The sequence below is a fragment of the Agelaius tricolor genome, unplaced genomic scaffold (genome assembly GCF_023055355.1).
Source record: "Agelaius tricolor isolate 1412-34295 unplaced genomic scaffold, bAgeTri1.0.p SCAF_20, whole genome shotgun sequence".
In the NCBI taxonomy this organism is placed as follows: domain Eukaryota; kingdom Metazoa; phylum Chordata; class Aves; order Passeriformes; family Icteridae; genus Agelaius; species Agelaius tricolor.
In genome coordinates this window covers 10,244,252-10,257,506 of record NW_027269280.1, presented here as the reverse complement: position 1 = coordinate 10,257,506, position 13,255 = coordinate 10,244,252, and the positions used below count along the sequence as shown (strand labels likewise).

The 13,255-nt window shown below is 49.1% G+C and overlaps 1 protein-coding gene across 2 annotated transcripts in view; it reads right to left on the bottom strand.

Moving 5' to 3' along the window:
• The window catches only part of BICDL1 (BICD family like cargo adaptor 1), a 49,698-nt gene that overhangs the window by 4,341 nt on the left and 32,102 nt on the right, over nucleotides 1-13,255 (bottom strand). Inside the window, exons 4-10 of one of the 2 annotated variants that reach the window (XR_011682001.1) lie at nucleotides 12,760-12,906; nucleotides 11,601-11,780; nucleotides 10,725-10,943; nucleotides 9,484-9,627; nucleotides 5,879-6,009; nucleotides 3,233-3,353; nucleotides 2,314-2,422 (exon numbers count right to left, since the gene is read on the bottom strand). Coding sequence is in view for 1 of the 2 variants with exons in the window: in XM_071445502.1 (XP_071301603.1) it covers nucleotides 3,233-3,353; nucleotides 5,879-6,009; nucleotides 9,484-9,627; nucleotides 10,725-10,943; nucleotides 11,601-11,780; nucleotides 12,760-12,906 (942 nt within the window). In the remaining variant the exon portion in view is untranslated. The remainder of the gene's footprint in view (nucleotides 1-2,313; nucleotides 2,423-3,232; nucleotides 3,354-5,878; nucleotides 6,010-9,483; nucleotides 9,628-10,724; nucleotides 10,944-11,600; nucleotides 11,781-12,759; nucleotides 12,907-13,255) is intronic. The other variant, XM_071445502.1, reaches the window with a different exon arrangement.

Sequence of the window (13,255 nt, the reverse complement as noted above, 5' to 3'; positions counted from 1 at the left end):
TCCCCACCCCACAGCAGGCTCAGCTGTGCTCGCTGCCACGAGGCTTCTCAGGGAGGGAGGAAGATCAATCACACAGTTCTGAGGGACAGATTGCTCAGGTGGTCTGGCACAGGAGCTCTGTGCCTGCCTGGGACTCACTGCCACCCCTAAGCTGCGTTCTCTGCTATCTGCAGCCTGCAGATGTCCCCTTTGGGGAGAAATAAATAAGAAGAACAAATGCAGCTGAAAGCAGAGGCCAGAAGAAGGACAAAGTCTGTGCTGAGCAGGTCTGTGTGCACAGCAAGTGGACAGGCAGGGGTGGCAGAGCTGCTGCATGGCCACTGTCACTGGGGCTTCTCTGGGGGAGCTGCCGAGGGGCTGGGGCAGGTGTGGGCCCACCAGATCCCTCCTGGGCTTTGCACCAGACTCACCAAACAGAACTGAGCTCATCCCTTGGACCCCCTCCTCCCCTAGAGCCAGCACAGCAGTGGGAGCTCTGACTGACACCTCAACACCAACTGGGGCTTTTCAGGTGTACCAGGAATGCTCTGATTTTGTTCATGTTTGCAGCACAGTGAAGCTCCTTTATACAAAATAATTACCCAGTTCTGTTGCCACTAATGATGTGCTAACACGTTCCTTGAAAACCTGGCTATAAATTTTACAGATTTTAAACTTTCAGATCCATTGCTTCTCCTATAATTGCATATTTAAGCTACAACTTAGTGAAAATGTGTGTATATAAACTAGCCCCACAGGAGGAATCAACTACTCCCCAGCAGTTTGGTCCCTACTAGGGCTGAGGACACTGTAAGGATACTCTGGATGGGCTGGAGTGGTGGAAGTGCTGTTCATTCAGCACCTGGTGAGGGGCAGCCCCAGGATTGAAGGGAAGGTGCTGCCATTGCCCAGCAGGTGCCCCAGCTGCTCTGGATTGGAATCAAATCAGTCAGCTGGGACTGGAAACTTAATAATGGCTGATCTTTTGTTGCAGCATTTTCTTCAGGGAAAAGGATTGATAGCCATGACCTGGGCCTGAATTTAGTATGGGGGCTTCCCCTGTGGGAGCAGGAGGGTGCAGAGCTACACAGACTGGGGAAGTTTTGGGTCTTTTTAGAGCAGGGCTGGAGAGAGGAAAGGCAGAGGGAGAGTTGAAGAGGTTGAGGTGAACATCAGTATGAAATATCAGTGAGACAGGTTTCCAGAGCTGAAGCTGCCATGTGAAAATGTACAGCACTTGGATTTTGAAGGCACCTCTTCTGCTAAATGAAGTAGGTACCCAGGCTCCTGCATGGCAGATCTGTGTCCTTGATTGACCATACAACAAGGGATGAGAAGGATTATGTATATTTATATATATATATATATATACACACAAAAATATCATATATATATAAAAATACAGTATGCACTATTGAGAGTGCACTGCATTGGATCCCTGTCTGTCAGATGTGTGAGTCAGAGAGAAAAGCACTTGGATAGGGAGGATTTTTTGCATGAATCCTATTTTGCAGCCTGTATGATTATGTCCTTAGAGAACACTGTCATCTTGTTGACAGCCCTTGGTGAAATGCAGACTAGAAGTGAGCAAAAGCAAAATGTTACCAGATTAAAGAGTCCAATTATGCCCAGCTAAAGCAGAGACTTTTATCCTATTTTATCAGAAACTTTTCTGCAAACTCCTTTGCAAAATAGTCCCCAAAATACATAAATCTCCCCACTTGTTTTGTGCCTCTGTGGCTGAGCTGCTGTTGAGGGGACATGAGGTGGCTGGAAACCTTTTTGTTGCTGTGTAGCAACACCTCAGGTCAGTATGTTAGAGACAACTTACTGCCATGAAGTGGCCTGAGCCTCAGCTCACAGAGCTGATGGGAGCAGGTCTGGGGTTGCTGTGTTACTGCAACAGGACCTGTTCTAAGGCCCTAAGCTGGGTTTATTCTAGCACTAAGTAGGCCTAACTTTATAGCACCCATCCAGACTGAACTTGGATCCAGACAGCTCCTGTGCAGAGCAGAGTGTCACCTGGACAATGAGGCTGAGAAGTAAAATCCCAGCCTGTCTTTCAAGAAACTTTCCAGATACTAAATATGTGGATAGAGAGGGTTAATAAAATGTGCACCTCAGCCTGGCTTTGCCCATGGACCTTGGTGAAGCCTCACCATGGGGTGCAGGATGCTGCCCTTGGCTGCTGCTGGGATGGGGGGTGTGGGCAGAATATTGGTGGGTGATGGAGACCCCCACTGGCCCCTCTTGCCAGATGATGGTGAGGGCACAGAAGGATGTGGGTGATGGTGGCAGCAGATGGAGAGGGGATGGTGGGTGTGGGGAGCTCACCTCAAAGGCAGGAGGGGTGTACGACTAAAGCTGTTGGTACAGGAACTGAGAAAGGCCACTAGATCAGAAACCAAAGGAGCCAGATAGTAAAAAGCCCTGAGGAAGCAAACTGTAAGCAGGAAAAAGAAAAGAAAGAAGAAAAGAAAAGGGAAAAAAAAAAAACAAAACAAAAAGAGAGAGAGAGAGAAACGAAAACACAGTGGAGTTGAAACAGGAGCGAGGTTGTACGGGAAAGGTTTCTACTGGTCAGGCTGGTTCTTAGTAGAGCTGGGGGCTTGCATGGTCTGCAACAAATCACTATAAATGGCACAGACCTTTGCTCTTGAGTCTGCTCTATTTTCTGTTGAAGTACCCCTCCCTTGGTGCTGCTTTTGGGAGGAGGCAGCTTTGTCTGCTCACAAGGATTTTCCCCACTGACCCCAAGCAGAGCATCTCCAGGGCAGCTGTGGAACTGCCATGACTTTGTTTTTTCACCTTGCTGAAGAACTGGAATTTTAGCTTCTCCTTCTTGATGGATCTTCAGAGTTTATGCAAACAGTGCAGCAACAATCAGCACAACCTCGTTCTCCCACCTTTCTGCTCCATCATGGAAATGCACAGACATGCTGTGCCCACGTGTACCAGGGTGTGCCTGCCTGGGGACACCTCCTGCATGGACCCCTCCCCACCCCAGGGCAGAGCAATGTGCACATTTCCCATGTGAGGCACAGTCTGCTTCTCCATTTTAAAGGAGTTTAGAGCTGTAGAATTCACTGCTCACAGCCAAAAGGGTGGGAGCAGGGAGGGGCAGCACCCCCCACACCTCATGAGCATCGCTGGCTCCTGCAGAGCCAAAACCCCCAAACACCCAATCCATGGGTGCTCGGGCAGAGAACAGGACACAGCCACAGGGAGGGGGGACAGTGGGCTCATGTCTCACCTGCCAGGCCTCCAGCTGCTGCGAGAGGTTCACCTTCTGCTGGATGGCATCCAGGAGTTGGCTGTTGAGGGACATCATGTCGATCTTGCACTTGGTCAGCTCCACCTCCACCGCGTTCTTCCTGCGGGGACAGAAATCCAGACTTGGCACCTCCTTCTTTCTAAACAAAGAGTCAGGCATATCTAAACAAATCTACAATTTATGTCTTTCCCTGGCAAGTCCCCACATCCTAAGATGTTCATCTCTGTTGTATTCTGAACAATCTATTAATCTGAGTGAAGAACTTTTGATATCTTTACCTTCAAACCAGCAGATTTCTGATAAGCACACTGTGAAGAATACTGAAAAAAATCAGATACACTGCTGTGTAAGGTAATAGTGTGCCTGGATAATGTGCAAGATTTGCCAATAACATGGAGATCTAGAACAAGGTAGGATCTATATTCAAATGTTTTCTATTTTTCTTCCATTTACATGCATAGAAAACAAATGATATGTGCTAAAAATCAAATGACTCATGTCTGATTGCTTGATCAATAAATTGCAATATAAAACAAACATAAAAATCTCTTAAAGAGCACAATTCTGCTTTCACTTGGGACTTGATTGAAGGAAGGATCGAAGGAAGGAATGAAAGATGAGAGCTTATTACAGCATATACTTTTTAAGAATGAAAACCTGTCAAAATTATTTGAATTAATTGTTAGGCTTTAAGGAAAGCTCCCAATTTCAGTGGAGTTGTCCCAGCCCTTGGGAACACCTCTGCTGCATTTCTTCCCAGACATTTGGTGGCCATTGAGCATGTCATGCCATGGACAAGGTTACCCAAAGAGCCCCAGATGCTCAGTGGCTGAGATGTTCCAGCTGCTCCTTGCTTGTGGAAAGGAATTGTCCTTCAGGATGGAGCAATTTCCTAAGCTGCCCAAACTGGAAATGCTGCTCATCCTGCTGGGAGCACACAGGTGAGCACAAAGCTGAAGTTTTCAATTAACTGCTGTGTGATAGGAAAGTGTAACATGACTTGAACCATCTTTCCTTGCAAACATTTTCGAGAGAAATAATTGCATCTTATTAACTGCAGCTCATTCCTTGTCTCGTAATAGCTCCCTTGTAGAAGAGCAATTTGGGAATTTGTGTTTATATTCCAGGTATTAGAATATAAACACAAATATTCCAAGGTTGCTTAACACTTCCAGTTCTCATATTCCAGGTACTGGTTGCTTAACACTTCCTCTGAAAGGATCCTATTTTCCTATTGCTTCCCATGTTACCAAACTTCAGCTTCAAGCAAAAATTTTCCACACCAGATGTCTGCCTCGGGCAGTGATTTTATTTCTGTTCAGACTTAGGGATTTTTGGGGGGGATGGGTTGAACAAAAGCAACTTAACCCTTGGGCTGTGAGGTGGGAAGAAAATCACGAGCCTCCCCAGGCAGAACCAGCCCACTCGGTCTGGATGTTTTCACTTCAGTGACAAGATGCTCCTGTCTGCTCTCCCTTGCTGCCACTCTCTGCTCCTTAATCCCCCTCACTCGTGCCTCATTCCCTCAGCTCCTGCACTGCAGGACAGTCCAGCCAGCCCCAAATATTGCTGCTTTGCCCAGCAGGGTCACAGGGAAGTGGAGAAGCTGTGCCCTTCCCCTGCGGGCAGTGCTCTGAGCACCTGAACAGCCTTTTGTTCGCTTCCCCGCTGCTGGGTGGATGTTTCCAGGATTGATGGCAGTGTTGCCATAGCCACGGCAGAGCCAGCAACCCACAGGCACCGGAACGTCGCAGCTGGGATGCTCCTGCTCCTTGCCAATAGATGGAGGTGTTCCAGAGCACAGCCGCGGCACTCTGGTGGCCAGCTAGCCCAGCAGGGGCAGCACAGGCGATCCAGCCACTTACAAAAAGGGATGGTGAAGGCTGATTTAGCTCCTGCACCCTCAGAGGTGCAACCCTCTCCTGCTCCTCCTCTTGTCCAGGGCTTTTCCCCTAAGAAGATGGACTGGTGGTGTCCTGGCCCACCAGGATTATCAGAGAATCCTTTCTAGCAGAGCACAGAGGGGTAAAGGTGTCTGTCCCTCTCCTCAGGGCATTTTGGCAAGCCCAAGAGCTGAGGAAGGATTTGGGGTATGGGGGAGCAGAACTGCACGGATCTGTAAGGATGATGGGCAAAATAAAGAGCCAAAGCAGTGGGAGAATCCCAAAAGGAGAACCAGAGAATTACAGGACTGGAGATGCAAAAAAAGACCTTGGAACAGGAATGGCTTGGGGAAGAAGCCCAGGCAGGCTGTAATGGGGATGGTCAGAAAAGCAGGGCTGTTTTTCTGGAACAGTAAAGGAAGAAAAATGTGACAAATAGGGCAGACCTAGTGTTTGCATTTAGCTTCCTGAAGTCCTCTCCTCCTCACTGTGACTCACACCAGCACTAGGGATGGCACAAACACGGCTCACAGAACGCTCCTAAATGCCCTCAGTCCAGCCATGGGGCAGCTCTGCCTTTAGCATCTCCTGCCCTGCTCCCAGGCTCCTGGCTGCATTTCCCAGCACCAGCACTTTGTCAGAGCTGCTGTGGAGAGCAGGAGAAAGCCACTGCAGAGGCATCTCCTGCCATGGCACTCCTCAGGTGCCGCCCAGGCTGGCTCTGGCCGCTGGTGGCACTCACTTGGCGATGGCCTCGTCGCGGTCCCTGATGGCCTGCAGGAGCCGTTCGCTCGCCTCCTTGTCCTCGGCAGCGCCGCGCAGCCGGTCCCGCTCCTCCTTCAGCGTCGTCATCTCCACACTCAGCAGCGTCACCTGTGGGCAGAGGGAGGCTGTGAAACCCGGGGCTGCTCAGGAAAATGTACCACAAGTGTGTGGGGGCAAAGCCACATGGGCGAACCTGCAGGTTGAGAGATCCCCAGGTCATAGAAAAAGCTGCGTCTGCTGAGTGGGGCTGTTAGGGCTGGTGCCACCCTCCATGAAAGGCACTGAGTGACTCTGGGACGCTCACCTGGGCAAGATGTGTCACCAGGGTGGCCTCAGTAACATGCAGAAACAGCACTGAAAGCTGGGCAGGGCAGGACCCACCTGTGACTTTGCTGACACTACTGCATCAGTGCTAAAAGGTTGTCCCTCTCCAAGCAGTTTGTACACATCCTTTGAGTCTGCTTGTTATAATTCTGATCTTTCCAGGGTTAAATTATTGCTAACATAATTTACCAGCAAATAATATTTTTGAAGGGACCCTTACATCTTCTGAAGTAATATGCAGCTGTAGACAAAGGATGTGAAAATTCTCTTTCATACCATGGAAGGTGTTACTGGCACATCTTACAATTTTAATTAGACTTTAAAATATGTCTGGAGTCTTTAATAGTCTGAGAAATGATCTATGGTTTTGGTCCTGTGCAGAGTGAGTTAATAGGGTGTGAAATCATGCAAGGATTGCATTAGCACAGCTTCACAATATTTCATACACATTTAATTTCTTTGTCTAGGGCACACATACTCTGTTACACTACTCCACCACCTGGAAACCCTTCCAGCACTTGACCCACCTCCTGCCTCTAAATGCAGCTCAGTAGTGCTTGAATCTTCAAAGAAATCTTTAAATAGAGGGCAGACAGTCAAAAAGGGCTGATCACATCCAGGGTGTGGGAGGATCTGCTGTTAGTGAGGCACGGCTGGGCCGGGGGGAGGAGGGTGTGACTGCACCCTGTCTGTGCAGAGACTCCCCACGGGACTGGGGGGCTGTGCTGGGGCTGCCAGGGAACCAGGGAGCTGTGCCAGGGCTGCCAGCTGTGCCAGGGCACAGCTCCCCTGTCCCCTCCCTCAGCCCTGCATGGGGAGCACCTCAGAGCAATGCTGTGACACAGAGCAGTGGTGATGGGGTGATGTAAAAGATGCTGAGCACTTCTACAGAAATCCCAGGGGACAGAGGATCCAGAGGCCCAAAACATGCTGTTTAGGGATAGGTTTGGGATTTTAATTGGTTCTGTCTGGGCTTCAGGTAAGAATGGGAGGAAACAAACAGGCAGAAGGTGTGAAATAGCTTCTCAGTGTAGACAGAGAAGAGGATGGCTCCTGTCTCCACTTGCTCACTGTGCTGTTGGGCAGGAGCAATGAATGTGTGTGTGATGCCACAAGATCCTAAAAGCCATTTAGAAGCAGCTCCCCTTTGATTGTATCAATACCAGTGCCAGAACAGAGGGATGAGGAGGCAGCAGAGCACTGCTTCCCCCGGCTGGACCAGATTTCCACATGCATCAATTTTCTGTAGCACTGAACAGAAGATGATGTTGCCTCTTTAACAGGTGGTGAGAATAATGATTAACCTGCAGCAAGTGTGAGGCTGGATAACAGGCAAAGCTGTGGGAGACATGTACTGGCTGTGGGAGGCTGGAGTTCCTCTCTGAGAGTAATGGCTGCTGCATTTGTAGCTACGCCTCATCTTTCTCCACATCACACAGAGGTGTGAGAAGAAAACAGAACTGCAGTCCTCCCTTTGCTTACTAAATATTCAGAGCTTTGGCAGCTGGGGACCCCTAAAAGCAGACCCAGGGTTCCAGGCTTGCAATCCAGGGCTGGTTTTCTGGTCCCTCCTGGCTGGAGAGTTTGGGGAGATCAGACAATAAAATCTGTGAATAAATCTCTAAAGGTCTCTGTCAGCACTGCCAGGTTGCAGAGGTCGAGCCCTTGTCTCCTCCATCTCAGGTGTGTTTAAGGGCAAGGGAAGCTGTGTGTGGTGCACAGGACTGCAGCAGCACAGCCAGGGCAGTGGCTGGCTCATGTCTCACTGGGGGCAGAAGGCTAGACCCTCAAAAGTGTCTCTTGTGGTGGCCACACTGCTGAGAGGAGCAGTCCTAGGGAAGGAAGGGCTGCAGGGCTGCTCCTCTCCCACACTCTGCCCTGATCAGCTGCTGTGGAAGCAGGACATTTCCCACCCTTGCACAAGTGCAGCCACCACTGCCAGGGTGTTTAATGATGCTCTCACTCTTTTCCCTTTGGTGGGAGCTCCCACAGCCCTACACAAGGCTGTCAGATCCCTGGTTGTGCTGACTTTCTGAACAGAGGTGTGTTTTCCTATTTATTCTCCAAAGGGTGATACAGCACTGCTGGGAAGACTAGTCAAGGACATTAATCCCATTCCATGCTCCAGTGCAGTTGCTGCTGCTCCTGCTGCAGCCTCCAGATCCTCTCCAGCATCTGAGTCTTGTCCCACAGAGACAAGGACTGCCAAGCACCTCTTTGGATGCCTGTGTCCATATCCTGCTCTTGGCACAGGGTCTCAGACACAGATGATGCTGGGTGGGGGTGCAGTGGGATTCTGTGCTCAGGTATGGAGTTGGTGTTGGGGCTGGACCATTCCTTGCTGTTGAGGTTGCTTCAGCTGGTCCCTGGGGTGCTGCCTGGTGCCAGCCTGGCCACAATTAGGATTCTCTGGGAGTGCTTTTCTGAGGGTTTGTGATGCTGCTGTGGAAGAGGTCAATTCAGGCTGACCTGAATTGCTGCACATACCTCCCTGTGAGGGTTATGTGCACCATTCCATGGATATAAAGGTGCTGCTCAGCAGAGCAGCACCTTTATGTAGTAGAGGAAATGTATTGTATTAGAATATCTGTCTAGAGGCTTTGCCCCAGAGGTCCCGGTTGCCCTTGATGGGCTGCAGCTGTGATGTCCTTAATTGGGCTGCAGCTGTGACCAGTGAAGGTGACTGGGATAAAAGGGGGTGGGTTAGCCAGTTAGGGAGAGCCTTGGAGGAGCCCTGGCCTGAGAGAGAACAGTGTGCAGAAGAAGGGGTCAGTGAAGATCTGCAGCCATGAGAATACACCAAAGAGGTATGGACTTTAGAAATCTGATAACAACAGCACCTTTATATCCATGGAATGGTGCACATACCCCTCACGAGGGCTCAGTGCAGCAATTCAGATCAGCCTGGATACCTTCAGGTTTCCAGTACCCCGTATCAAGAAGCCTCATACTTTGAGATCTTCTGTTGAGAAGAATTTAAGTAACAGGGACTGGCTAAAAAGCAGTCTGGGAGAAAGGCCTATAGGAAGTTTGGCTGCTTGAGATGATGCTTCAGATGGGCCCCAGAAAATTTGTCAGAAATTTTCATCCTAAATGCTTAAATCCTCTGCATTTGGTTTAACAAATCTCCCTCATCCAATCATTTTGGCCTAAATCCTCCTGGGTTATTTATCATGTTGGTCTCTTTGATGGAAGGCATGTCTTGGAGGATGAACACTGCTGTTACAAGACCACAGGTAAAGTGTGGGAGTTGCTAACCTGGCTGTGCAGTCGCTGCAGCTCCTCCAAACTCTGCCTCAGTTTCCCCCGTTCTCCCTCCATTAATTCCCTCAGGGCTCGTGAATCCTCACTGGTTCTCCTGATCTGTTCCTCTAAGGTGTCGTCGTCGCTTCGCCGAGAGCTCTGAGAGCGGGAGAGAAACCTCTTGCTCAGATTTCACTTTAAAAAAGGCAATTGTATTAATTTGGTACCAGTTTGGGATGAGGGTGCTAAACAATGAAAATGTGAATGTGACTTTGGTAGAGCTTTTTGTTTCCATATACCTCCACAACCAAGGGTGCTCAACCAAGGGTAGTACTTCCACACATGATGCAAAGAGCATGCAGAGCTTGGCATAAACCAAATTTACAGAGACCTACTGCCCATTTGGTAGCCCACATGGCTACAGTCTCTGTTTGTGGATGTTTTACAGGACACTCTCTGTTTTATTTAACAAATACAACTTCATCTCTATGCTCTGCCTATAGGTACTTAAGTGAGGAGGGTGAGTCCTCCCTCACAGCCCCCTGCAGGGGCTACACTGTTTTCCTCAACACAACACCCCAAATAAGCCCTAATGGCAATGCAAACAGCTTGTAGGGAATGGGACCAGGCCTCATTTGAGCCACAACAAAAAGTGAGGTGTTTGCTTGTAATTCTGCACTTCTGTGGATGATGACTGGTCCCTCCATGCCACCCCCTTTGCTCAACAGCCTGGGGACCACATCCTACAGACATCATCTTGTGCCAGCAAAACCCTTAACCTGCCATGGATTTGAGTTTGGCAGCTCCTGCCAAGACATTTTTACCAATGACAATTCACAAGGACAGAACCTTCCAACATAGGGCTTATGATGTTTTTGTGATACTATTGCTAATAAAGCAAGGTTAAGAAAATCCCAAAGGAAATAACCGAACCGTGATGTGTAAGGCAACCTGCAATATTTCCACAATGAAACTCTAACTTACTGAAAATCTCAAAGTAAGCCCACTTTTATTAATTTTCCAGAATGATTCCCAGACCAATGACAGCTGTACGAGCTTGAAACTTTAGGTGGTCTGAGCACTTCAGGCTGAAACCCCGCGTGCTTGGCTCTTGGCTGACCGTTTGAGACACAAAGAGTGGGCTGTGCCCTGTGCCACAGAGAGACACCAGGACCTTCAGGATCCGGCAGCACCTGCAGCAAGCTCTGGGCCAGGGGACATGCCCAAGGCAAGGCCTCTCTGTGCCACCACCTTACCGTGGAGTCTGCCCCATCCAGCACGTTCTGGATGAGTCTCTTGAGCTCGCTGAGCGCGGCGCGCAGGCTCCCGGCGGGCACGTCTTTGGCTGAGGAGGTTTCTGAGGACTCGTCCATGGAGGAGTCGGTGGACACGGCCGAGTCGGCGCTGTCGTTGCCCCGTAGGTGGGAGCACAGGTACCTCACCTGGCAGTACGCCTCCCAGAGCTGCAGCCTCAGCTGCAACAACAGAGCCTGCCATTAGCCTGGGCTGTCAGGGCCGTGGAGAGCCTCCCTCCATGGCCAAGTGCTGTCACAGACATCTTTTCTGAAAAATCCTTTCCTTAGGATTCTTTCTCCTGAGAAGCTGAGAGGCCTCAGGAACAAAATGTAACCAATGGTTATCTGCTGCTGTGGAATGCAACAGGTGCATCTGGGATTGGTCTCATGTGGTTGTTTCTAATTAATGGCCAATCACAGTCAGTTGGCTTGGACTCTGTCCGAGCCACAAGCCTTTGTTATCATTCCTTCTTTTTCTATTCTTAGCTAGCCTTCTGATGAAATCCTTTCCTCTATTCTTTTAGCATAGTTTTAATATAATATATATCAAAAAATAATAAATCAGCCTTCTGAAACATGGAGTCAGATCCTCTTCCCTCATCCTTGGACCCCTCTGAACATGGTCACAAAGTGCAGTGTGGGATTTCCAGCACTCACAAATATTTGCCACATTGATTTGGAAATGGATGCAGAGGTTTACTTTCATATGGTCAAAGGGTGTTGATGCCAAACCCCAATCCCAATTTTCAGCTCCAAATCCAGATCAAATGCATTAAACTCCCTTTTGCTCTGGTCACAGTGGCCTGTGGGCTTCCCCAGAGGCTGGAGGGCAAATACCTGTTCTCGTTCTTGCTCCAGCTCCTCTGCCTCCATGCTCTGCTCTATCTCAGAGAGCAGGGATGTGCTGGTTGTGTTGAGGTTTTGGAGACTTTTCTCCTCGCTGAGCTCCTCCACCTTGCCCTGTAGCTGCCGGTAGGACAGCCTCACCTCCTGGAGCTCCAGCTGGCTTTGGTGCAGCTTGGGAAGAAAAGCAAGGAAACAGAAGAATATTAATGGAGGCAATATGGACTGGATCAATCTCTTGGTTTGTGAGGGAGCTGGGAGGGAGGAATGAGTGACACAAAACAGGGTTTCCAGCCAGGAGGAAAGTACTCTTGGCTGGTATTGCTGTTTATTGGAGCCTAATAATCTCTAAGTGTCATTAGGCACTGTTTAGAATCCAGAATATCCAGAAAGATAAAAATAGCAGATTAATCAGCACTAAAATGGAGAACATTGTGAAGAAGTTGGGACTCAGGTAAAAAAAATTGCTGAAAACAACACAGCAGGAAGTGGATCCAAAGAGAAAGTGCTATCTACATGTTTTTTAAAAACATATACAAATATATATTTAAAAAAGGAAGAATTACTCAGGGTTGTTTTACAGAACTGAGGATTCAGTGCTTGGTAACCCACAGAAGTGAAATGGAAAAACCTTGCTCTGCCCTAAGCCTCAGAGGGGCCAAGCTCGTTTTCTGGGGAGTGACATTTGGTGATTCATGGCTGTGAACACCATGGAGATTGTTGGGAAACCACCTGAGCACTGGGATCTAAGAGGTCAGTGACAGCACTCTGGAACAGCAGAGATCAAGAGGGGCTTCTCTGGATCTAGAGAAGCCCCTTTTGAAGCCAATTCTACTCTTAAAAAATGAAATAAAATGAACTGTAACCAGAGTCCTCTGATTCTTTTTGCATTTACCTTATTTCCCCAGTACCCCGCCCCACTTCCTTGCTCAGATCTCCCTCCTAAGCTGCTCTTTGCTGTCAAGATGCCTCGTTGATGTTCCTGTTACCTGTCTTCACGGGGAACACCCCGGACCTTGCTTGCTGCCATTCTTGCATGAGCCATTTCATTCCTCTAGTTGTTCTGTCTCCCAGTTTGTGGCCAATTTTACCCCAAATCATGACTTTTACTGCATCTCCCCATCCCCTCCCTGTCTCACTGCTGCCTCCTCACCTGCAGGTCCTTGTCATGGCTTTGTCTCTCCAGGATGAGCACTCGGTCCTGCAGCTCCTCCACAGTTCCCTGGAGCAGGTCGTTCTCCTCCATCATGGCACTGAGGCGATGCTCCAGCTCCCGCTTCCTGTCCGTCAGCATCTTGATCTGCAGGGCAAAGAGAGGCCCTGTCAGACTTTGCAGGGAGCAGAGAGGAGAAACACCACATTCCCAGGAGAGACATGAAACAGCGACAAGCAGAAGGATGTACACAGATGTTCTGTACCTGTATGACAGAAACTACCTCTGTGTGTGGTTTAAAGCTTAGGAAAGCTCTGAAAGGAACCAACTCCTTTCCCAGGCTGCAGGGCCTGCTCCAAAGGGGCTGGGTGTGCACTGGCAGGAATATGCAAGGCATATTCCTTGAAATCAATATTAAGTGGAGACCACCCCTGCCCATCCCTTGAACCTGAATATTCAAAAGACTGGGAAGAACTGGTTACTTTTTTGGCTGGTC